The following is a 26,206-nucleotide window of genomic DNA, read 5'->3' as shown; positions in this document are numbered from 1 at the left end:
AAAACAGCTTCAGTTCTGAGTAAGTTTGTTGTATCAAGGCAGATGACACAGAACAGGGAAAGCTGGTGACCTCTACAGAGTTGACTCATTTTTGTTCAGTTTTTCAGGTGAATGGAAGGGCCATATTTGGCATAAATGTTCAGGGCAGGGGTGAATAAAATAGGTTGGTTCTTGTTGGCATTTATTGCCTGGTTGAGGAACATGGGAAGACACTGCCGGGGTGTGGAAAGAGATTATGGGACATTATAGCATTATAAGCACTCTTGAATTCTGAAGCCTCTGTGGCCACAACAGCCTCAATCACCCAGTGAAAACATTACATTCCTAACAAAGCCAGATCTTTGTGGCCACAACAGCCTCAATCACCCAGTGAAAACATTACATTCCTAACAAAGCCAGATCTTTAATTGAAAAATGCATTCATTACAGATGTCAAAGTTGCCTGGCTTTTCAGGGTGTGATACTATGGGCAGCATGACTTTGCCAGTGCAGCATCCTTCTTACTCATGCCCTTTTCTCCATCCGTTAAGGTTCTTGCCATCAACAGCTTCTACCATGCCCTGGGAGATGACAGCAGTCTAAGGAAGACCGTCCACAAGAGAAGCAGTCAGGTGGGGACTTGGTTAAGTTCTCCAGTAAGGTAAAGGTAAAGGTGACCACTGACCATTAGGTCCAGTCGTGACCGACTCTGGGGTTGCGGCGCTCATCTCGCTTTATTGGCCGAGGGAGCCGACGTACAGCTTCCGGGTCATGTGGCCAGCATGACTAAGCCGCTTCTGGCAAACCAGAGCAGCGCATGGAAATGCCGCTTACCTTCCCGCCGGAGTGGTACCTATCTACTTGTACTCTGACGTGCTTTCGAACTGCTAGGTTGGCAGGAGCAGGGACCGAGCAATGGGAGCTCACCCCGTTGCGGGGATTCGAACCGCTGACCTTCTGATTGGCAAGTCCTAGACTCTGTGGTTTAATGCACAGCACCACCCGTGTCCCAAGTTCTCCAGTAGATAACATTAAAAACCAGATAGACATTATCTGCAAATCTCTCTCTCTCTCTTTTTAGAATGGCTTGTGTGTCTGTTGATGGGGGAGGATAATTGAATCTGGGTCTATATTTTGATGAGGCTGGACAGATTTTAGATTCTGAGTCCTTAAGAAGTTATGTGCGTCCATATTCATCTAGTTATGGCATGTGTATGCAAGTCCCACTACAGGTCAATGAACAAAGGAGGAAGCTTATCTTCTGTTACTGAACTTATCAGTGTGGGGCCGAAGGATATATTTGGAACATTATTTTAAACTCCCTATATTTTAATTTTTGTTTTGAAAAAGAGGCACCTGCTACAGTGATGCACATAGGTGGCTGTAACATAACATAACTCTTTTCACTCCCAGGATCTGAAGCTGCTCGACAGTCTTCGTCCTTTGCGTCGCACCAAAAGGAGATGGGTTATTACCACCCTAGAACTTGAGGAGGAAGACAAGGGGCCGTTCCCAAAACGTGTCGGAGAGGTAAAAGCCAATGTGTAACGTGTTGGAAAGCCTTGCATATTTATAGTCTAGTATTTTGTGTTTCTGGCTGTGTTCTCCAAGGGCAATTTGCATCTGAGTCAAGCCTTCAACAGCTTGCGCCGTGATATGTTTGCTCATGTGGTGCAAGAACAGCCACAAACATTGTATGTGCACCTTAAAGTGTGTGCATGTTGGGAGTTTCTTCTGCCTGAGGGAGTTTCTTTTGCCCTTTGTCAACCCTTCAGGGGCCACATGCAGGTGGGGGTATGGTCTAAAGTGGACATAGACACCTTCTTGAGAGCCAGTGTGGTGTAGTGGTTAAGAGCGATAGACTCATAATCTGGGGAAAGGGGTTCGCGTCTCCGCTCCTCCACATGCAGCTGCTGGGTGACCTTGGGCCAGTCACACTTCTTTGAAGTCTCTCAGCCCCACTCACCTCACAGAGTGTTTGTTGTGGGGAAGGAAGGGAAAGGAGAATGTTAGCCGCTTTAAGACTCCTTCGGGTAGAGATAAAATGGGATATCAAATCCAAACTCTTCTTCTTCTAATTCTCTGGCCACATCTGCACCCTACATTTAAAGCATTCTGATCACATAGGATCACAGGAACTGTAGTTTAAGGGTGCCAAAAGCTGTTAGGAGACCCCTGTGCTCTGTTTTTAATTTCCAGAGTACCCTGGGAAGAGGAATTGATTGTTAAACCGATCAGGAAATTGTAGCCCAGTGAGGGGGAAGCCATGACTGCTACATGCATGGTGCAGATGTGGCCATTCTCTCTTTTTTTTTTAATAATAATTTTTATTAGTTTTCCAATTTTAAAACAAAACAACAGCAACAACATAAAAACGTCAACAAATACAAACAAACACACAAATATAAGTTCTTAATCTCATTTTCATAAATCTCCTTTCTCGGACTTCCCCATACCTCACCCTTTTTGCATCCTTATTTTACAGTTTTTCAGCAACCCTTTTAGCCAATTAAATTTAAATTTATTAAATTTCTCAATTTCACCTTAAGTCATCAAACATTTTCAGCTGTAATTCTGCATCTTCCTTCCCCTTGACATTTTAACACTGATCAATATTGTAACAGTTCTTAAGATAAGCTTTAAACTTCTTCCAGTCTTCCTCCACCGTCTCTTTCTCTTGGTCACGGATTCTGCCAGTCATTTCTGCCAATCCCATAAAGTCAATCACTTTCGTCTGCCATTCTTCCAGTGTGGGGAGTTCTTGTGTCTTCCAATACTTTGCTAGAAGGATCCTTGCTGCTGTAGTGGCGTACATAAAAAAAGTCCTATCCTTCCTTGACACCAATTGGCCGACCATGCCCAAGAGAAATGCCTCTGGTTTCTTGTGAAAAGTACATTTAAGTACCTTCTTAATTTCATTATAAATCATTTCCCAGAAGGCTTTAATCTTTGGGCAGGTCCACCAAAGGTGAAAGAAGGTACCTTCAGTTTCATTACATTTCCAACATTTATTATTGGGCAGATGATAAATCTTCGCAAGCTTGACTGGGGTCATGTACCACCTGTAAATCATTTTCATAATATTTTCTCTTAAGGCATTACATGCCGTAAATTTAATACCGGTGGTCCATAACTGTTCCCAGTCAGCAAACATAATGTCATGTCCAATGTCCTGTGCCCATTTAATCATAGCCGATTTAACTGTCTCATCTATTGTATTCCACTTCAGCAACAAATTGTACATTCTTGATACATTCTTAGTACTGGGTTCTAACAGTTCTGTTTCCAATTTCGATTTCTCCACCTGGAAGCCAATTTTCCTATCTTGTTTAAAGGTTTCCATTATTTGATAATAATGAAGCCAATCTCACACCTTGGGCTTTAATTTCTCAAAACTCTGTAGTTTAAATTCACCGCTTTCTTGTTCTAAAATTTCAGAATATTTTGGCCATTTGGATTCCATATTAAGTTTCTTCACCTCCTTAGCCTCCATAGGTGATAACCACCTAGGAGTTTTATTTTCCAACAAATCCTTGTACCGAATCCAAACATTATATAATGCTTTCCTAACAATATGGTTTTTAAAACCCTTGTGAACTTTAACCTTGTCGTACCATAAATATGCATGCCAACCAAACCTATTATCAAATCCTTCCAAATCCAGAATATCTGCATTCTCAAGAAGTAGCCAATCTTTCAACCAGCAGAAAGCTGCCGATTCATAGTACAGTCTCAAATCCGGCAGGGCAAACCCCCCTCTTTCTTTTACATCAGTAAGTATCTTAAATTTTATTCTGGGCTTTTTGCCCTGCCAGATAAATTTAGATATATCTTTCTGCCACTTCTTGAAACAATCCAGTTTATCCACAATTTGTAATGTCTGAAACAAAAATAACATTCTAGGCAATACATTCATTTTAATCACTGCAATTCGGCCTAACAAGGAAAGCTTCAAATTCGACCATATTTCTAGATCTTTCTTTACCTCTGTCCAACATTTATCATAATTGTCTTTAAATAAGTTCACATTTTTAGATGTCATGTTAATTCCCAAATATTTTACTTTCTTTGCCACCATTAACCCAGTTTCATTTTGGAATCTCTCTCTTTCAACATTTGTTAAGTTTTTTTCCAGAACTTTAGTTTTTTGTTTGTTCAACTTGAATCCTGCCACCTGGCCAAAGAATTGAATTAACTCTAAAACTCTTTTTGTACTAGTGTCTGGCTCTTGTAACGTCAATACTAGGTCATCTGCAAATGCCTTCAATTTATAGTGTTTAGCTCCGACCTGAACTCCTTTTACCAGCTGGTCCCCCCTGATCATGTTCAACAAAACCTCCAGGACTGATATAAAAAGTAATGGGGATATCGGGCACCCCTGCCGTGTCCCTTTTTCTATGGAGAGTTCATCAGTAACCACATTATTTACAATTAACTTAGCCTTTTGTTCAGAATATATTGCACTTATACCATTTTCAAACCTTTGGCCTACCCCCATCCCATGGAGATTCTTCTTCATGAACTTCCAAGAGATATTATCAAAGGCTTTCTCCGCGTCCACAAAAATCAGGACTGGCAGATGTGGCCATTCTCGGATGCACACCACATGCCCACAGAGGATGTTCACAGCTTCCCCACATCTGATCCTTGTAGATAAGCTGAGAAGACAGCTTGTACCCCCTCCCAAATCATTAGATCAATCATCTGAAGTGTGGGGAGGGAGTGACCCTCATCTCCTAGGCCAAGGTCACAGTGTGGATTGCTTTTAAATAAATGGAAATTGGGTCAGGGGCTGGCAAATCACCACCTTAAAGATGACCAAGAGTATCTGCACCCCACCCTGCAGAAGAATGTCAGTTGGAGTTACTAGGAAGCCTCCAAACCAAGGAAGACTCGGTTTGGCAAGTCTCTAAGTCCTCACTTTCATGCTTGTCACATGGATGACAGGCCCTATTGACGCTCAATGCAGGAGGAAGCTACAATTGGAAATTTCAAGCCTGTGCATGTTCATAATCTTCTTCTTTAAATATAAGTGTCACTGGCAATGTTTACTTATCTTCTGGGAGAAAATTTTTGTCTCCTCCCAGCAAAACACACATACACACAGTCTCTGGCACTTTCTTTAAAATATATCTTTGGAGGCAATTTTTAAAAACACTTTAGAAAATTCAGAGTTGTAACGGAGCAAAGAAGTAGCATATCTAATTGCATCTCTTAGTCTGTGCCACTTAAAAATTGCACGTATCTCATTTTTTAAAAAAATAGTTTCTATTAAGTTTTCAAGTTATACATCTCAAAATATGCATTTTACACAATACTATATATCCATCGACTTCCCTCCTTCTCCTTCCCATGGTTCATTTTACATGTCTATCATTCCTGCATATTTTACTGTAACCATTTTAGTCAGTTCCCCAATTTAAATCATTCAAATATTAATCACACTGTTGAATTTATCTTAATGCTGCCAGCGTCTTCAGCAGTGCACAGTTGTTTTCCAAATACTCAGCAAAAATTTTCCACTCCTCTTTAAATAGATGCTCTTTTTGCTCTCTTTTTCATGTGTTAAACCTGCTGGTTCTGCAAATTCTATCATCTTAAGTTGCCAGTGCTCCTTACTTGGGACCTCCCTTGCTTTCCATCTTTGGGCTAACAAAACTCTAGCTGCCATTGTTGCATACATATATATATATATTTTAAAAAATTGTAAGTTCTATGTCCGACTTCTATACTTTTGATTTCCCTTTCCCCCCTTATATTCTGAAGCAATATTTCCAATGACAAAATAAACAACATTGGAGATAAAGGGCAGCCTTGTCTATTCCCTTTTCTTATTTGGAATTTGCCTGAGAGATTTTTATTTACTAATATACTTGCAGATTGATCATTATAATTGCATGTACTCTCTTACAATAAAAGGACTGACTGTTCTGTGTCACCAAACTGTACCTCTTGGGATATTTTTTTGTTGTTAAAAAAAAGCCTTGAGGATTTCATTGCAATGGCATTGGCATCACTAAAACATCTGTGAGATGGCACAAGAATTATTATTATTTTTTTTAATAATTTTTATTCATTTTTCAGACAGATAATAAAAACAATATAGAACAATATAGCTTCAAAATCATCATTTCATACCCTTCTTTCCTTTGACTTCCCCATACCTCCCCATCCCTGCATCCTTGTTTAATGGTTCTTTAGCAACCCTTAGGTCCATTGTCTTAATTCCCTTTCATAAAGTTTCCTTTAGTTTTTTAAATGGCACAAGAATTAAGGCTGGGAAATCTTTCCTTAAGAATCATGCTGCTGATGGTGATAAATACTACTACTATTATTATTATTATTATTATTATTATTATTATTATTATTAAATCTTTTTTAAAAAAACACAAAAAAATCTACATTAGGGGTGGATCTACATACAGGAACCCCCCCCCTGCTATAAATAAGTCAGAAGTTAAATTGTTATAACAAAAGAAGAAGGAAAATCGCTTCAAATTTTTTTCTTGCTCTCTGGTGCCATGTGGTGCTGCATGTTTATAATGCATTCAAAAAGGTGTTTCTTGACTAATGTAGCTGAGTCCCTAGGATTATCAGAATAGTAAAATGTAGAAGAATCTTGCCATTAAAATATTACTCTGCTGATAAGATTAACCTTTAATCAACAGCCTGTTTTGCTTTGTAGCTCTTTAATGATGTATCACGCAAGCGTGATATAAATGTGAAATATTTAATCAGTGGACCTGGTGTGGATGAATATCCAGAGCCTGGACTGTTTTCTATCGAGGATGATGTGAATGGACATGTATCTGTGCACCGTTCCATTGATCGAGAGAGAAACCCTTCTTTCACGGTATTTACTTTACTTTTAACTTTTTTTCTTTTTAGAAGTCCATAGAACACATGAGCCAGTCGCTAATTTAATTTTCTTGCTGATTGTCCATCGTTCAGATACGTTTTGATGTTGCCGATAGGACGACGAATGAAATAGTGGATAGATCTTTACTCTTCAATGTTAAAATTAAGGATATAAATGATAATGCACCTGAGTTTTCTAAAAAGGAATTTAACATCACAATGAAAGAAAACCACGACAGAAGTGAGTATCCTGGACACTGTTGATAGCTTCGCTGTATATGATCCTTGTCAAGGACAGGGTTGCTCAAACTTTCTACTCCCAGAGCCCACTTGAGATAGCTGCAGATTACTGAAGCCAAACTGTCACAAAATGACAGAGCAGTGGCAGAGCCAGTCACAAAATGGTAGCCAGTGCAGACAGACTTTGGCATAATCAGCTGGCAATTACTGATATCATTTCTATTGCTATTTAATCCATCTTTGGAAACTGCCAAATTCTTTGGCACAGACAGCATTTTCTTTATGGCTCAGCTTTCCTTAAGCTAAGTACAGAAATTTGATCTGGAGCGATTTTGACTCGGTCTTCCCATTTTAGGAAGAATTTGCTGACCCAGAGAATCTAAGTAAAGAAGGCTTTTTATTTTATATTGTTCCTTTCCCCACCCCATGTGCCTCAAGCATTTTTACTCATCTCCTATAATTTCTTCTCCCATTTGCCTTTCATCCCTTCTATGGTCCTTTTACATTCCCTTCCTCCTCCTATAGCAGCTTTCATCTTTCTTATCCTCTATCTATCCATCTCATTTATTATCGTCATCACACCCTTTGTCCTACTGTCTAATTTTGTTGAATACCTCCTCTGCCCCTTTCTTCTCAGAAGTGGAAGACTTTCCATTCTTCACCACTCCACTTTTGCACCTCTCTGCTTCCCAGCCACCTTTACTCAAGATGGAGTTGCTGGCATTGGTGGAGCCTAAAGTCTAAGGCATGGCTAGGGGTTGCAGCAGGCAAACGAGAAGGCAATGAGCAGGCTGTGGCAAAAGCTGTTGGCTTTGCTCTGATTTTGGTAACAAATTTGCCCACGTGGGGAAATTGGCAAGAGGTGTTTGCTCTACTGATCAACTATACAAGTGCCAAGAATGGAAGTACAGTCATACCTTGGAAGTTGAACAAAATCCGTTCCAGAAATCTGTTCGACTTCCAAAACATTCAGAATTCAAGACGCAGCTTCCGATAGGCTGCAGGAAGCTCCTACAGCCAATCAGAACCCATGTCAGATGTTTGGGTTCCAAGGAACGTTTGCAAACCGGAACACTCACTTCTGGGTTTGTGGCTTTTGGGAGCCAAAACATTCGAGTCGCAAAGAGTTCAACTTTCAAGGTACAACTGTATAGTAAAGACACACTATAAAGGCAAAGGAACCCCTGACCATTAGGTCCAGTCGTGGCCGACTCTGGGGTTACGACGCTCATCTTGCTTTATTGGCCGAGGGAGCAGGCGTACAGCTTCCGGGTCATGTGGCCAGCATGACTAAGCCACTTCTGGAGAATCAGAGCAGCGCACGGAAACGCCATTTACCTTCCCACCAGAGCGGTACCTATTTATCTACTTGCATTTTGACATGCTTTTGAACTGCTAGGTTGGCAGGAGCAGGGACTGAGCAACGGGAGCTCACCCCGTCGTGGGGATTCGAAGTGCCGACCTTCTGATCGGCAAGTCCTAGGCTCTGTATTATTCCCTTGCTATAAACACTGCACCTTCCCCAATCATAGATGAACCAGTGTTCAATGCCACGGCCTATGACAAGGATGAAGAAGGCACTCCTAATTCTCTTGTGGAGCATTCTCTGGTTTTGCAGACACCTCGTACAAAAGAACCTATCTTCACCATTGATCCTTCAAGTGGCCTGATTCATGTCACGGGATGCTCAGATTATCAGGTATAGAACTTGTAAATAAAGCCTGTCTTCTTAAGCTCTGTCCCCCCCCCCCTTTGGGCATGTATAAACACTTGTGAAAATTATTTTGCCTTCAGTATGTCACTCTTTAAATCCACTGCCCTAGTATTTCCTCTACAAATTGCCTTTCAGCAGCCTAATCTTTGTAAAAAAAAATCCCATGCAAGGCAAACAAATGCAGGGTAAACAAATGGGCCATCAATGTTGGTGTTGGGTCAGGGAGAACTGGCTGAGCCTGATCCACTTAGCAATGAGTCACTGAGTGACCTTTTGCCTTCACTTTGCTCCAGTAGCAGATGGGTGGTGGTGGTGCAGTTGAGCTTACCTGACCACCTGATACTGAGTTGCTGCTTATTGGGAGGAAAAATGGAGGTGATGGGGAGGTCAGCATGGTGCAAATGTATCAGCAGGCTCCAGTTGCTGCATTTGCAGTGTGGGGGCTTCCCCAGAGCTCTGCCCTTCCCAGTAAGCAGCAGTGACTCAACAGCTGGGAGGTCAGGTAAGTGCCACCTGCTCAACATACCATCCGTTACTGCTCTGTCCTACATCACTGGTGCTGAGAGAATGAGATGAGGGGGTGGGGAACACCTCCACCACCATAGGGTCTAAATGCCATATTTATACAGAATTACGGTCCTGTGCAAATTACACCATGGAGCAAAAACATTTGAATTTACCCAAGGCCATGGACCTCAAAACTCATCTTTGAAGGCGGTCCACACAACATGCATGGGGGAAAAAATTGAATAAAGCTACAGTGGTGCCCCGCAAGACGAACACCTCGCAAGACAGAAAACCCGCTAGACAAAAGGGTTTTCCGTTTTGGAGGCGCTTCGCAAAACGAATTTCCCTATGGGCTTGCTTCACAAGACGAAAATGTCTTGCGAGTTTTTCCGACTTTTTCCCCCTCCCCCCCTTTTCCTGATCCGCTAAGCCGCTAAAAGCCGCTAAGCCGCTAATCGCGCTAATCCGCTAAGCTGTCAATGGGCTTGCTTCGCAAGACGAAAAAACCGCTAGACAAAGAGAATCGCGGAACGGATTCTTTTCGTCTTGCGAGGCACCACTGTAATAGGTATCTTAGCAGCAGAATAAATCCAAAGTTTCTGGTGGCTAATTGTGGCCATTTCAGGAAAGCTGGATTCTAACTTGGTCAGTCAGACCACGGGCCTTACGTTTTGCAAATGCATCTTTCCTCTTTGGAAAGTTTGCATGGCTTTGGAGTTATTGAATTCACACCAATATCATCTCGGACATATAGAGAGTGACGATGTTTTAATATTTTAACGTTTTCAAGGCGAACTCGGCTTTCAGACTTCTGGTCAAAGCTACAGACCATGGAAATCCACGGCTGTCATCAACAGCAACCATTAATATTGCTGTGGAAGATTCAAACAACAACGCACCATTGCTTGCTAAAGGAAGTGTAAGGACATATTGCTTGAGGGCTATTGTCAGGGTGGGAGACATGTCCCAGTTATGAAGTCAAAAGGTTTGCCTTTTTAAGAGCCCGCTTTAAGGCATTGTTTTCCGTCAGTGCTGACAGCCCTGCAGGTATACAGCCTAAGCAGAATGCTACTGCAAATTCTACAAAAATGTAATTATTTGGAATCTCTTTTATTGTTTGAATCAGAGTCACCCTGGTTCTTGGATATTCTTAAGTCATGCCCGGCTTTTCCCTGACCTCTAGGTTGGGGCTCTGTCATTACTGAGTCTATTTTTGTATGCCGCTTGGAGAATCAAAAATATGAAGAAGATTAGAAATGCTTCAAAATAAGTAATAAACATGCAGATGCCAAACTGTTTACAGGGTCAGCAGCATGTATACAAGCCCTGCTTCTGAAGTCATTCTGCATGTCATTGCCCGTGCGCTGACTTTCCCTAGTGTTGTGCCAGGAATTCAAGAATAGAACTCTCTGCATAATTGAGGACCACATTTTATCAATGCAACTTCTGCCTGCACAGTCCAATCCTGGGAGCAGATTCAATTAAATAGTTGCACTAGCAGGAACAGCAACAACAAATTTATTTATACCCTGCCCTTCTGGCTAGGTTTCACCAGCCACTCTGGGCAGCTCCCAAAAGAATATTAAAACCATGATAAAACATCAAACATTAAAAACTTCCCTAAACAGGGCTGCCTTCAGATGTCTTCTAAAAGTCAGATAGTTATTTCCTTGACATCTGATGGGAAAGCTCCACTGCCAAGAAGGCCCTCTGTCTGGTTCCCTGTAACCTCACATCTCGCAGTGAGGGAACCACCAGAAGGCCCTCAGAGCTGGACCTCAGAGTCCGGGCTGAACGATGGGGGTGGAGACGCAGTATAACATGCCCCACTTCCGCAGTGGGGTTTCCCCCCTGTCTCCACTTCCTATGCCTCAAAACAGCACACAGTGGGAAGATAGGGGAAATCATTTCACCAGGCAAGCAGGATTTCCTTGTCCTTAAAGAGGAACCTCCTTAGCAGTCCACTCTATCCTGGGTTATGTATCTTGGTCACATTGCAGTGTGACAGAAAATGGGAGGAAATGTTTGGAGCTGTCTTTTGTTCACTGAGATGCTCTATCTGTGTCTTCCAAGCATTATCTGAACATCCCAGAAGGCAAAACAGAAAACGGCATCCTTCGCCTCCAGGTGGAAGATAAAGATTTGCCCAACACACCTGCTTGGAGAGCCAAGTATAAGTTACTGGGAGGAGATGATACAGAGAATTTCAGCATTGAGACGGATCCTGATACCAATGAAGGGGTTTTAAGCATCACAAAGGTAACGTAGATGAACAAAGCTATTGACAGGATTTGAAGAATTGTTCCAAGCATAGAACTTTTATCAAGATTTGGGTAGCAGCACGTCATCATTTACAACCCTCCACCCCACCCTACTGGTTCTTGTGTATAGTTAGTCAGAATTTACTAATGGGAGATTGTGATGTTGTGGTTGCTCTGCATCTTTTCTTTTCAGCCTTTGGTTTACGACAAACATAACAAGAGGAGACTCGTGATTTCTGTGGAAAATGAAGAGCCCTTCTTTTTCTGTGAAGGCGGTCAGCTGCGGAGTTCTCCAGGCAACCAAGAAGCATATGTGAACATAAACATCATTGATGAGAACGATGCTCCTCAGTTCTATCCTCCTGCTCTTGTTCTGTGGAAGGAGGAAGGGATGATCCCTGGGAACACGATTGCACATTACACAGCCAAGGACCCAGACACAACACCACACATCATAAGGTGGGGAAGAACTGCTGGTCATTCTTGTACGCATGTCCCATATGAATGGGTCTTCCAAAGGAGCTTGCTTAGGGTTCCAGTTCAGAGAGAGTGAGGAGGAATAGATTCAAGAACCCATTGAACATTACACTTTGCCCAATCAAGTGTCCCATGACCGCCATTTTGCCAAGTGTGGTGTAGTGGTTAAGAGTGGTAGACTTGTATTCTGGTGAACCGAGTTCGATTCCCCGCTCCTCCACATGCAGCTGCTGGGTGACCTTGGGCTAGTCACACTTCTCTGAAGTCTCTCAGCCTCACTTGCCTCACAGAGTGTTTGTTGTGGGGGAGGAAGGGAAAGGCGATTGTTAGCTGCTTTGAGACTCCCTAGATTAGTGATAAAGTGGGATATCAAATCCAAACTCTTCTTCTACCTTTAAGCATGAGTAGTCTACCTGTTTGAGTGCTGTGTCAAAACCTTTCTTCAGATTTTTCAAATGTTTCATTCCCCTGTGAAGTTCGCTTCTGTTTTCCTGCTTCATTCATGGAGCACTTTAAAAATGTCCTTAACATTAAAAATAAATAAATTTGGACCTTACATTATTGTTGCGAGCTAACCGTGGGTATTTTGTATGTGGTCGCTATGCTCCCAAATTAAAAATATATTTGCAGAACAGTATACTTACCTGGCTGCTTATGCTTCCTGATCTGAAAAGAAGTCTGATGGGTGGAGTTACAACATGGGAGCATCAGCATCAGGATGTCTTCCCCTAGGGCAGGCATAGGCAAACTCCGGCCCTCCAGATGTTTGGGACTACAATTCCCATCATCCCTAGCTGACAGGACCAGTGGTCAGGGATGATGGGAATTGCAGTCCCAAACATCTGGAGGGCCGGAGTTTGCCTATGCCTGCCCTAGGGTATCATAGAAGTGGGAGATACTGGGGGAGAATGGTATCCACATGACTGAGATTGTTGCACACCCTGATTTTTGTTTCTGTAGCAATTGCAGTGTTTTTACTTTCAAAGAAGTTTTCTTTTTAAGAAAATGATAAACTGGTGCATGGCAAACAGCCTCCCTGCCTTCCATCTCTTATAGGAAAGCCCAGCTGTGGAGACCATGGGGATTTTAGGAGGCAGAGCACCCAGGAAGGCTGCAGAATGCAGACTACTGGAGAATGGATGCATTTTCTCTCCACGGCTGTTTGTTTTTCACCTAATGCTATGCCCATTCATCTTGCTGTCTGCTATTTAACATAGTTTACACAATTAATTCTGCCCTATTATTTATTTATTTAATTTGTATACCGCCCGTCACCCAAAGATCATAGGGCAGTTCGCAACATAGAAATACAAAATGGGGACTTGCGTACTTCACAAATTTAACATAATTAGCAACATTTTCACGCCATACATTTCAATGTAAAGGAAATGTCAAAACCATGCAAATAACCCCCCCCCCACCAAAAATTATGTATCGGTTGTAAGATTAAATAAAGACCCCCAATGATTATGTGAGCGAATAGCCACTGTATTTACTAGATCGAGTTCTGCGCTGGACATGGGACAAAAACACGAGCGGCAACAATTTTTGCTTCAGGCCGAATTCCCTGACACCCCTACTCGCAAAACCCTGGAGCCATTTTGGAAGTAAAGTCAATGCAACCAAAGCCTTCCACTCCCCCACGAGAATTTTACAGAAACTCTTCTTTCCACCTGACTTTTTTTTATATGAGTGCAGTTTCTTTTTCTTTACACTGTTGGAGAATGGTTGGAAAAGGAAGTGGAAGGAAATGTTCAGCATAGCGCAGCACTAAGTATACCCTTGATTTACAGTCCTTTGGAGGGTGGGAAAGCAAACCCTGCCTCATAGCTACTCTGGAGCCTTCATCGCTCATTTAAAAATAAAACCTTTTATTTCCTCTTTAAGGTACAAAATAGCTTCTGACCCAGGTGGCTGGATGACTGTTGACGAACACTCGGGGACCGTGACAAATGTGAAAACGCTAGATAGAGAATCTCCCCACGTGAACAACAGCATATACACCATTGTGATTCACGCCATTGACGACGGTAAGTAGCTCCTCAGACAATAACGGTGCGAGATGCAAAGTGTCCTAAGGCAGCTCTGGTTTAGCACTTAACACTCAGCTTTGAATATTTCTGGGCAGAAAATGAAAGCAACAGAATTATCCTGTGATGTCTAAAAATATGCTGAGAAGCTGTCTTAAAAATGCTTCCCAGTCATAGAGCTGTTTCTTGGGCCCCAGTGTAAACTCTGACCTAGATGATCCTTTCTTGAGAGTTTGCAAAACAGGTCCAGCTTGAATGATGTGGATGACCTGACATTTGCAACAGAGAAATAATAGTGTGGGAAGCGTTTGCTGAGGAGGTCAGATGCCGAAAGCCAGTGGGTGAAATCCATTTCTCATTCTGTGAGTTCCTTTCCTGCTCTGTAATATTTGCGCTCTCTTTTTTAGCATTGTGCTCATTTGTTCCCCCCCCCCTTAGGTGTTCCACCACAAACTGGCACAGGCACTATCCAACTTCACCTCTCTGACCTCAATGACAACGCTCCCATGTTAGTTACATCTTTGCTGGTGGTCTGCAGCGGAAAAGAAAAAGGCCCATTCCTTGTAAAAGCAGAAGACAAAGACTCTGATCTCTATGCAGAGCCCTTTACATTCCAGCTAGTAGAGACAAATGGGAACGTGCAAGACTCTTGGAAACTGGGGCAGAACTTTGGTAAGCTACCCTCCTACTGTGACATAGGGATTTTCCATGTTCTGCCCTGTACAGTGGTACCTTGATTCCCGAACGGCTTAGTTGTCGAGCAAATCGGCTCCCGAACGCCGCAAACCTGGAAGTAAGTGTTTCGGTTTGTGAATGTTTTTCGGAAGCCGAACATCCGACGCGGCTTCCACTTGAGTGCAGGAAGCTCCTGCAGCCAATCAGAATCCGTGCCTTGGTTTTTGATTGGTTTAGGGAGTCAAACGGACTCCCGGAATGAATTAAGTTTGAGAACCAAGGTACCACTGTACTCTTAACATGCAAAACTCTATAGTATCTCATATACTAAATTATGCAAATTGCATTGTCATTAAATTATTCCACCCCATTCATTTCAGTGCAAGGAAAACTCAGTGCAAATGGGGTTTTGTCTTGTACTGTATATGATGTTGATATTCTGTACATTGCTTTGACAGTCTTCAGATTAATAAAGCTATAGGAGACATTTTTTAAACAGGCAGAGTTCAGATAGGGGAGGAGACAAAAGTTTCTGGCCTTTCAGCAGAGCTAATGGGGCTGCAGGATAACTCCATCTCCTCTTCGACTATAAGCCTGATAGAATGGCAGGTGCTGTTAGATGTGGATTTTGACCTCCATGTTCTGGCCTGTTGTCTGCAGCTTTTCCTGACACCACAGGTTGTCTTGTAAGTACCATCTTCGTATTCGGAAATAAGTAGGGCTATTTTATCCAGCCCACAGCTTTATGGGCTTTTCAATGGAGGTGGTTCAAAGTTGATTTAAGTAGCTTTGAAAGGGGAGGGAGGTTTAAAAGTTTACCCGGCAGCTCCCAGAGTCTTTTACTGATAAAAGTTGGTAGATATTTTCATAGTTTGAGCCTTGAGGTTAATTTGATCATTAGAGCTCCTACTCACGCAACAGAGACTCAAGTTGAGACTTGACCCGGCGCCACAGGTTAATAAACTACCTATAAATGATAAGAGAAAGCATTTCTTCTGAAGTTTTCAGAGAAGGCTGGACAGCTAACCAAAGAATTGCCTAGAGGATTTGCAAGCAACCATTCAATTCTTAAGAACCTAAAAATGATTTAAATCTGGTTAATAATATTTGGAAGGGTTCAGCCTGCTCATCCTTGTCTGCATCATCACTATTGTCTCATTATCATCATGGTATTATTATAATTAGCAAAAAGAAATAATATAAGTATTCTCCCTCTTCCCCTCTCCCCCCACTTTAGATGACTCAGTCGAGCTGTTTATGTTGAAAAGCCTCCCTTCTGGCATTTATGAAGTGCCGCTCCACATTTTCGACAGGCAGGGGTTTTATGTGGAACAGACCCTCCATGTCGGTGTGTGTTCCTGCCAGGATGGGATCACATGTGAGCAGGAGTTGAAACTGGCTTCCATGTCGGTGGGTCTTGGAGCAGGAGCAGTCGCTGCAATCGTGGCTGGGTTCCTGTTACTGATTTGTGAGTGATGTTGTAAAATTTGCCTTTTGCTTACTGGCAGAAATAATGTACTCAGATCTTGTACAGAGAGAATGTAAACATGTTATCCTTGTTCATTAGTGACTGATTTTTTTTAGTGTGTGCTCTATTTCAATTCAAAGTGCATGCACACATAGATTAGTAGGGTGAGCTGCTTCTTTATGGGATTAAACCACTGAGCCTCTTGGGCTTGCTGATCAGAAGGTTGGCACTTTGAATCCACGTGATGGGGTGAGCTCCCGTTGCTCCGTCCCAACTTCTGCCAACCTAGCAGTTCAATAGCACAGCAGTGCAAGTAGATAAATAGGTACCGCTGCAGCAGGAAGGTAAACGGCATTTCCGTGTGCTCTGGTTTCTGTCACGGTGTCCTGTTGCACCAGAAGCGGTTTAGTCATGCTGGCCCCATGACCCAGAAAGTTGTCTGTGTGCAAATGCTGGCTCCCTCGGCCTGAAAAGTGAGGTGAGTGCCGCATCCCATAGTTGCCTTTGACTGGACTTAACCGTCCATGGGTCCTTTACCATTTACCTTGACCTGTTGAATTAATTAAGGGACGCAGGTGGTGCTGTGCGTTAAAACACAGAGCCTAGGACTTGCTGATCAGAAGGTTGGCGGTTTGAATCCCCGCGACAGGGTGAGCTCTCGTTGCTCGGTCCCTGCTCCTGCCAACCTAGCAGTTCGAAAGCACGTCAAAGTGCAAGTAGATAAATAGGTACCGCTCCGGCGGGAAGGTAAACAACGTTTCTGTGCGCTGCTCTGGTTCACCAGAAGCGGCTTAGTCATGCTGGCCACATGACCCGGAAGCAGTATGCCAGCTCCCTCGGCCAATAAAGCAAGATGAGCACCGCAACCCCAGAGTCAGCCACGACTGGACCTAATGGTCAGGGGTCACTTTACCTTTATTGAATCAATTAATTCAGGCAATTTCTATATGCATAAGATATAAATATATCTCTAAGCGGTGTACAACAAACTAGGTTGAGGGGATCCTAGGATGGATTTTCCCTCCCACTCATCCAAAAAAGTGTTAAAGCTCATCCTTTGTTTTTCATTTCCTTGTTATGCAGTGGGCTTAGCTCTCCTACTTTGGTGTTCCTCAACACCAGAATCGAAGAAAGGCCCTCCCTTCATTCCGTACGAAGAAGGCAACCAGACTCTCATCCACTACAATGAGGAGAGCCAACAAGCTTTGTCTCAGGTGGTAAATAATACCGCTATCCATTGTGTGGTTAGATGGAGAACAGCACAGGGCTCTTGCAGTTGTATAGAAGAGGGAGATTTTGCAACAGTAGCTTTCAACTCAGATATTAAATATATAGGGGCTCTGCTGTCTTTTGCACCTACCCACCTTGTACTCTCTCCCTATGATGTTCCAGGTGCAATGCTATTGGGTTTACTGTACAATCATCATACGCATGTGAGATGGAATTAGGCTGAATGGAATTTATTCCTATTGAGTTGTATAAGATGGTAGTCTTTGATTCTTTGGGACCAGAGAGCAGTGGAGACTTGGAGTGCCTTTGTAACATCTGCATTCCTTGCATATATACTAGCAGGACAATATAGGCAAGCAGGCACTCCTTCAACAGGCAGCAGATCCCCAGAGAACATTTGTGTTGACCTTTTCCAGGCAGGCACCCACAATTTTAGTAGTTCCAGCTAGATTCTTGTATTGCTGTCTGTCAATTCAGAACAGCTGCTTCACACGCAACCAACATGTAATAATGCATTTGATTTTGATTCCCATTTAGGATACACCCGATATGGGAGATCCTGCTACATCATCCACAGTCTATGCACAAATTTCCAAAGAGAAAACACAAACAATTAAGGTAACCACAGAACTCCTTGAGCTTTATTGAATGTATATTTAAAGGGCCTGTAATGGAACAGTACAGTTTCCTTGCCTGGTGTTGCTCTTGTTTGTCCTCCCCCATCTCTTTCTGTTGGGTATTAGGAGAGAAATTTATTTCAGTTTGCTTTTAAAGGGGAACTTGCCTAACTCACACTTTCCCCAACAATATATGAACTGTAAGGAAGCCATCCTTCTCTGAATTTTGCAATGCAGTTCTTAGGCCAAGTAATATGTACAAAAATGCATATACTAGGGCACAATTTTGCTTAAAAATACATTCCTTGCTGAAAATGACATACCAAAATGTATGCTATGGGGAAATTGCATCCATAAATGTGTATACTCAAATGCTCAAATGCACATGAGGGCTTTTACAAAAAAATTCGCAGACTGATGTGGTCGTGAATTTAAGATTGGAAAAATGAGAAACACTGAGAAACTAACTGCAGATCCACCCATCTCTAGCATAGTGTGCATACTGGAGTAACTGGAAAGCTATACAGGGGTCTCTGCCTTGCTGAAAGATAACTGCTCTGACCCTCAAGCTCTGTTTATTCAGCAAAAGTCTCTACTCTTGTAGGCTATTCTTAGAGGCAATTGTGTAGGTGAGTGGGAGTCTGCATCATGAAGGGCCTCCTGATCATCCTATGCAAAAGTTATTGGCTCCCCTTTCAGACCAGCTCACAGAGGTTGGCCATTAATCAGCAGGCCATTAATGCCAGAGGCAGGGATTGACCTGGATGTTGTCCAAGGCAATCACTCAGGGCTGAAATCTGCCTTGTATGTAGGGATTGAGCTCCTTCAAATTGTCCTTATATAGTGGTACCTCGGGTTAAGAACTTAATTTGTTCTGGTGGTCCATTCTTAACCTGAAACTGTTCTTAACCTGAGGTACCACTTTAGCTAATGGGGCCTCCTGCTGCTGGAGCACGATTTCTGTTCTCATACTGAAGCAAAGTTCTTAACCTGAGTTACTATTTCTGGATTAGTGGAGTCTGTAACCTGAAGCGTCTGTAACCTGAGGTACCACTGTATATGCTTGTTTGTTTATTGTCCGATGCTTTTAATGCCTTGATATTGGCTTGTGTCCCATGCTGCACCAGCAGGGCTTTGCTGGCACACAGGGCCGTCTTAAGCATATCCGGTGCCGTGGTGCAAAGATCCATCTGGCACCGCGCCCCCCCCCCCCCCATTTCCCAGAGTTGCTGACCTTTTTTTAGGGAGGATGGCGCTGCGGCACCCATCTTTGCTGGAGGGCAGCTCCTCCCGTGGGGAAGAGGGTGGAGGCTGGATGCAGGGGCTCTTGGTTCAGCTGGTCACTTCTTGCCATGGTGGCGGCTTCAGCGTGGCATGGCGGAGGCGGGCAAGGGCGGCAAGAGCCTTTTGACTGGCGCCCTCCAGAACTTGGCTCCCTGTGCCACTAGCCTCTATGGGTAAGGCGCCCCTGCTGGCACAAATGGAGTTTTGTTTCCCTTCTTTTCCCCATGTGCCTCAAAAATCTCCTCTGGAAGGTTTCCAACCACCTGGAGCTGATTTTGAGGGTGGAGTGCAGGAGGCAGGAGAAGGAGGGAAATTGACTCCATTGCACATGTGGAAGTCTTGTTATGTCAGCAGAGCTACAGCGCTGGATAGGGGCCAGTCATTTCTTTAGGCATTTTATTTCTTAGGGGCCAACTGGAGCGAGCACCTCACATTCACGGACATCCAGTCAAGTACATTATGAACAAAACCTACTTGTGAGTAAAATGTGTACGAAACCACAGTTGCTTAGGTATAAACAAATGTATGCAGTAGTTCACAGGTGCTAGATTTTGCTGTTGCTTTCAGTTTGCAATAATTTATTATCATCATCATTTTAGTTGTATGCTGCTTTTCCATGGTTAAAACCTTGGGTAGGCAAACTAAGGCCCGGGGGCCGGATCCAGCCCGATCGCCTTCTAAATCCGGCCCGCGGACGGTCCGAGAATCAGTGTGTTTCTACACAAGTAGAATGTGCCCTTTTATTTAAAATGCCTCTCTGGGTTATTTGTGGGGCACAGGAATTTGTTCAATTTCCCCCCTCAAAAATATAGTCTGACCCCTCACCAGGTCTGAGGGACAGTGGACCGGCCCCCTGCTGAAAAAGTTTGTTGACCCCTGGTTAAAACATTGCTGAAGGCGACTTACAGCATGACAAGATTTACATAATTATCAACATAACAAACGTCACCAACAATAAATAAAACACATCAGAAAGTACACAACCAAATGGAAAACAATTTCCACATAATTCATAAAATCTAAAATTAAGAATACAGCATTAATATCAACCACAATTTAAAATGACATAGATAAAAAATAAAAGCAGTTTAAAAAACAAAAACAGAGCCCTCTCTGCCCAGCAGCAGCAGCAGCAGCAGCAGCAGCAGCAGCAGAACTCCTTTGTGGAGCCTGTCAGGCCCTGCCCCAAGCCAGGTGGAGAGAACCAGGACAGGGCCGTGTTAAGTTGTGGGTGAATATATCAGACGACACAGCGATTCTTCAAACAGCTCTTGTTTATTCACAGGCCAGAACAGAACTGAACTGAAGGGTTCAGCCAGCCTGCTTATATAGAGCTCCACTACAATGCACCAGTAACAATTTTCTGTAACTATCCAATCACTGAACGTCACTTTCAATCCCTTATTTGCATATGTGAGTGAAAACTATCTACAGTATCCCCCGGCTGGCCCAGGGTGAGAACTTCAGTACATAACAGGCTGGGCCGTTCAGGGTCCCAGCAGGTCAGTCCTGGGCAGCAGTAACAGCGGCAGCCCAGCAACAGCGGCAGCAGTTCTTTATTATGTCCCCAACTTTACATTGCATTTCCTTTGCATTAAAATGAATGGGGTGGAATAATTAATGTCAATGTAATTTAGGGTTTTTATGTATTTAATTATGTAAATTACATAATTTCACCATATTTTTGCAGGAAATTGTTATTCATTTTATCCTTATACTGCTTTATATTTTTAAGAAGGAACCTACATTAAAACATCAAAGCATTCCAAAACAAAACATTACAGGAGATCTAATTTAAAATATGCATCTAAATATTGTTAACAGGAAACAAAAATATTACCTTAAATGTTTGTTTCACAGTAAGACATTACAAAGGAAGGCCAATTATAGAACACCTTAGAAAATGAATTGCAGAAGGACATAAGCAGCACTACATGCAATGAATATAGAAGAATACGTTGTTTGTTAGTTTATCGTTCAGAATATTGCTCAAGGTGGCTGACAATAAAAGGGAAATTTATCAAACTAGAGTAAAACACATTAAGCATATTAAAATACATGATAAAAATCACGCAGCACAGAGATGAACACCCCTTACAGCAAAGAGGAGCACTTGTCATAGCTACAAGCAGCAGAAAGGTTTGTAGCAATTGTGACTTTCATCTGTTCCCAGAAAATTACCAATATTCTATCACTGCAAAGTTGGGGGCAGGGATTTCAAATTGAAATGGGCTTCTGAAAGTCCCTCGCAGGCAAGGTCACCTGACAACATTGTGGCATTGCATAATTGACAGCTGGGTGGCTCCACACACTTGCCATACTTGGCTCACAAGGGTTGGGGGAGATGATGATGATAATGATAATTTATTTATATGCCACCCTCTGGCTGGGGTTCCCCAGCCACTCTGGGCGGCTTCCAACAAAATATTAAAATACAATAGTCTGATAAACATTAAAAGCTTCCCTAAACAGGACTGCCTTCAGATGTCTTCTGAAAGTCTGGTAGTTGTTTTTCTCTTTGACATCTGGTGGGAGGGCGTTCCACAGGGCGGGTGCCACTACTGAGAAGGCCCTCTGTCTGGTTTCCTGTAACTTGGCTTCTCGCAGTGAGGGAACCGCCAGAAGGCCCTTGGCGCTGGACCTCAGTATCCGGGCAGAATGATGGGGGTGGATACGCTCCTTCAGGTATACTGGACTGAGGCCGTTTAGGGCTTTAAAGGTCAGCACCAACACTTTGAATTGTGCTCAGAAATGGAGAAACTGACCCAGTGGGCAGAAAAGTTCTTCACTCCTGTTCTGTTCCATCTGTCCACACACCAGACGACAATGTGTTTTATGTGGCAATCATGTTTGCCACATGTTTGTATGCTAGTGTTCTTACTGCTGCAGGACTTGAGAGAGTGAGAGTGGTTTTATAGTGAACTATCCTGAGGCTTTCTGCAGTTTGATGTCCTAATGTGTTTCAAATATTCTAATTTTAAGGAGAGTGGTTTTAGCAAGATGCATGGAAATACATGGACTGCAATTGTATTTTTATTTTCTTTTAAAGGATGACCATAGAATGACCCAAGCAAAGCTGACAGCGCCTGGTGGAAGTATAGCTTTACCCATAACCATCCCAGAATATTTCCAGATGATCCCTGGCTGGCATCAGGTTAGATAAATCACAACAGGATCCTGCCCCACCCCCTGCACTTTTTATCTCTAATAACTCAAGATGTGTCACGTTACAAAAAATTGCTATCTCTAGATTTCATAGTTTCCGCTTACATTTGAAGAAATTCTGGATGGAATGTAAGCAAGTGATGGCTCTAAAATTCATTTTCTCTGCTTCAGCAGACAACCTTGCTCCCCCAAAACAGTAAGAAGCACTGGAAGAACCCACATGACCGGATGCTGGAAACATTGGCTGAAATCTTAAATCAGGTGAGAAACAGGAAGAGGCTGATCACTTCCCCTTCTCCAAGAACTATGAAATGCGGAATGAGTGGAATGAGTTTCGATAACGGCTCAAATTTGCTTTTGTTAATGCAGAAGTCCAAAGATCTTCTCCTGCCACCAAATTATTTTAAATTGGGGAGGGTCGAAAATCAATCTAGGGAGCTCCTAAATGCACAAAAGATACTCTACTACTGAGCTGTTGTCCTTCTCCCTGAATGTGCTGCAGATAACAAAGATTTATTTCATTAAGCAGGGCTGGCGAACCTTTGGTTCTCCAGGCCTGTTTTGAACTCCAGTTCCCATCAGCCCCAGCTACAGCATGGCCAATGGTCAGGAATGATGGAACTTGTAATCCAGCAATGTCTAGAGGGCCACAAATTTCTCATCCATGTAGTAGAGGCAGGAAGGTGCTCTTGTTTAGCTATCTAAACGCTCTTTTGCTCACGTTCTCTCCTCAGAAACTTAACCACGTCGCCGATCTAGAGGATAACGGGGTCTCTTACGCTCCTCATGTTTATGCAGAAGAAGGAATTTTGGAGAAAAGTGAATCCGTTCTCTCCCTACCAGTTGTGGATGATCACAGCCTACCTCTTGATTTCTTGGCTACTTTGGGGCCTAAGTTCACCACTCTTGACAAAATCTGCAGCAAGTGATTCCTTTAAAGCTGCCCTATGAGCAGCTGGGAATCCTCCCAGTTTAATTTGAAATGGAACTATCGATATGCCGTTCATAAAGGGATTTTTGCCAGCATTCATTCTGCTGAATTTTTATACTTGAATAAATGGATTCTTTTATTTTGCAATAAATACCATGTTTTTTAAAAATTTGATGTTGCATTGTGAGAAATGTTGTGCTTCCCATTGTCTTATCCAGAAAAATTACACGAAAGCTTAAGCTACCCTAAGCCAATTGTCCTCAACTTGGTGCTCTCCTGATGTTTTGGACTACAATTTCCACCATGTGTGTTGGCTGGGACTGTTGGCTGATGGAAGCTGTAGTCTACAATGTCTGGAGGGCACCATGTTGGATGCTGCCCCACCAACTTGTCTGCTCTCTGCCAGCTCTGCCTGTCACTGAAGGTCCATGTTAATGTTGGAAAAACGCCTGGGAAGGCCACCACCTTCCCAAGAAGGTGGTCTCTCCGGTGGTCACCCTCTGGCTGTAAATCTTTCCCAGTCCAGAGAGACCAGTGATAAGCAACCCCTCCCTCCTGAGAGGAGCACGCTCGTCTTCTGGCATCTCATTGCAGAAGAAAAAGACAATCGTAGTTTTAAAACTACTTTATTTACAGTAGAATCCAGCGGCATGTCTGTGCTCTCTCAGCACCAGTACAGAACAGCAGCTCACACCATAACATCCTTCTGGGCCGTCTAGAGGGGCTGGGAGCTGGGGGCACTGTTATACAGTGGTTTCGCTCCTTCCTCCTTGGCCGTGTTCAGAAAGTGGTGGGGGGGGGATGAGTGTTCAGACCCCTGGGCTCTCACTTGTGGGGTGCCTCAGGGTTCTGTCCTCTCCCCCATGCTTTTCAACATCTACATGCAGCCGCTGGGAGAGATCATCAGGGGGTTTGGGCTGGGTGTTCATCAGTATGCGGATGATACCCAGCTCTACCTCTCTTTCAAATCAGAACCAGTGAAGGCAGTGACAGTCCTGTGTGTCTGGAAGCGGTTGGAGGATGGATGGCGGCTAACAGATTGAGAATGAATCCTGACAAGACAGAAGTACTGTTTCTGGGGGACAGGAGGCGGGCAGGTATGGAGGATTCCCTGGTCCTGAATAGGGTAACTGTGCCCCTGAAGGACCAGGTGCGCAGCCTGGGAGTCATTTTGAACTCACAGCTGTCCATGGAGGCACAGGTCAATTCTGTATCCAGGGCAGCTGTCTACCAACTCCACCTGGTACGCAGGCTGAGACCCTATCTGCCCGCGGACTGTCTCGCCAGAGTGGTGCATGCTCTAGTTATCTCCCGCTTGGACTACTGCAATGCGCTCTACGTGGGGCTACCTTTGAAGGTGACTCGGAAACTACAACTAATCCAGAATGCGGCAGCTAGACTGGTGACTGGTGACTGGGGGCAGCCGCCGAGACCACATAACACCGGTCTTGAAAGACCTACATTGGCTCCCAGTATGTTTCCGAGCACAATTCAAAGTGCTGGTGTTGACCTTTAAAGCCCTAAACGGCCTCGGCCCAGTATACCTGAAGGAGCGTCTCCACCCCCATCGTTCTGCCCGGACGCTGAGGTCCAGCGCCGAGGGCCTTCTGGCGGTTCCTTCATTGCGAGAAGCAAACCTACAGGGAACCAGGCAGAGGGCCTTCTCGGTCGTGGCGCCTGCCCTGTGGAACGCCCTCCCATCAGATGTCAAAGCGATAAATAACTACCTGACATTCAGAAGACATCTTAAGGCAGCCCTGTTCAGGGAAGTTTTTAATCTGTGATATTTTAGTGTATTTTTGGTTTTTATGGAAGCCGCCCAGAGTGGCTGGGGAAAACCAGCCAGATGCACGGGGTACAAATAATAAATTATTATTATTATTATTATAAAGTAACTTCTCCAGCAGTACAGTGGTGCCTCGCAAGACGAAAAGAATCCGTTCCACAATTCTCTTCGTCTAGCGGTTTTTTTGTCTTGCGAAGCAAGCCCATTGACGGCTTAGCGGATTAGCGCTATTGGCGGCTTAGCGGCTTTTAGCGGCTTTTAGCGGCTTATCAGCTTAGCGGATCAGCTGATAAGCGGCTTAGCGGCTTAGAAAAGGGGGGGAGGGAAAAAAAGTCGGAAAAACTCGCAAGACATTTTGTCTTGCGAAGCAACCCATAGAGAAATTCGTTTTGCGAAGCGCCTCCAAAACGGAAAACCCTTTCGTCTAGCGGGTTTTTCGTCTTGCGAGGCGTTCGTCTTGCGGGGCACCACTGTACTCCAACAGTACTGAGACTTTCTGTCTCACGCTCTCAGTCACTCACATGATATAAACAACCATAGTGCTACTTGCTGAGCAGCACGGTGAGATAAAAATCCTAACATCACCCCCCCCATTTTTAGGTAACCCTTGCTGCGAAAGCTAGTGCAGCACCAAGTGACATAAACAAACAGTTGTCATGCACGTAGTATACCCCTGCTGTACCAGTTCCATTTTTGGAACCACCTGCAACAGGTTTATGCCATGTTGCTGAAGCCAGCAGCGTAACTTAAACATGTTTTTTGGGTTGCACTGGGCAGCCATCAGATCTCCGAGCATTGCAAAATTCATTAGAAAGAAGGCTTTAAGAAAGAATAGGAAGGCACACTGATGCAAAGTCTACAAAGTACAGAAAAAGGGATGTTGGACATTCCTCTCTTGAAAATGATTCATGCCCTTGATCCTTTCCTCTAAACCAGGGATGGGGAGCCTGTGACCTTCCCCATGATGCCAGACTACAAATCCCA

General features: G+C 43.6%; 1 protein-coding gene across 3 annotated transcripts; it reads left to right on the top strand.

The window, feature by feature from the left end:
- Nucleotides 1–491: 491 nt before the first annotated feature.
- Nucleotides 492–26,206, top strand: LOC307217594 (cadherin-like protein 26). Of its 3 annotated transcripts, none has more exons than XM_079979121.1 (18): nucleotides 492–611; nucleotides 1,393–1,509; nucleotides 6,665–6,832; nucleotides 6,931–7,078; nucleotides 8,610–8,776; nucleotides 10,089–10,217; nucleotides 11,372–11,557; nucleotides 11,753–12,018; nucleotides 13,924–14,066; nucleotides 14,505–14,738; nucleotides 15,979–16,209; nucleotides 17,293–17,426; nucleotides 17,977–18,057; nucleotides 19,748–19,816; nucleotides 22,390–22,494; nucleotides 22,677–22,766; nucleotides 23,240–23,866; nucleotides 25,935–26,206. In XM_079979121.1, the coding sequence occupies exons 1-17, from the start codon at nucleotides 507–509 to the stop codon at nucleotides 23,432–23,434; spliced, it is 2,568 nt and encodes an 855-aa protein (XP_079835247.1). In that variant the 5' UTR covers nucleotides 492–506; the 3' UTR covers nucleotides 23,435–23,866; nucleotides 25,935–26,206. The 3 variants fall into 3 exon arrangements, with proteins under 3 accessions (XP_079835247.1, XP_079835248.1, XP_079835249.1); XM_079979122.1 differs by having other exon boundaries at nucleotides 17,293–17,423; nucleotides 25,935–26,205; XM_079979123.1 differs by lacking the exon at nucleotides 22,677–22,766.

Source organism: Podarcis cretensis, assembly GCF_951804945.1.
Source record: "Podarcis cretensis genome assembly, chromosome: 6".
Classification (NCBI taxonomy): Eukaryota; Metazoa; Chordata; class Lepidosauria; order Squamata; family Lacertidae; genus Podarcis; species Podarcis cretensis.
Note: the sequence above shows the minus strand (reverse complement) of the source record. Positions and strands in the feature narration are given on the sequence as shown.

Bases quoted from the DNA above. Each gene is read 5' to 3' on its own strand.
- LOC307217594 (XM_079979121.1), top strand. From the start codon at position 507: ATGCCCTTTTCTCCATCCGTTAAGGTTCTTGCCATCAACAGCTTCTAC. The intron at 1,510-6,664 runs GTAAAAGCCAAT...TTTGCTTTGTAG, and splicing joins TCCCAAAACGTGTCGGAGAG to CTCTTTAATGATGTATCACG. The intron at 14,739-15,978 runs GTAAGCTACCCT...CCCCCACTTTAG, and splicing joins GAAACTGGGGCAGAACTTTG to ATGACTCAGTCGAGCTGTTT.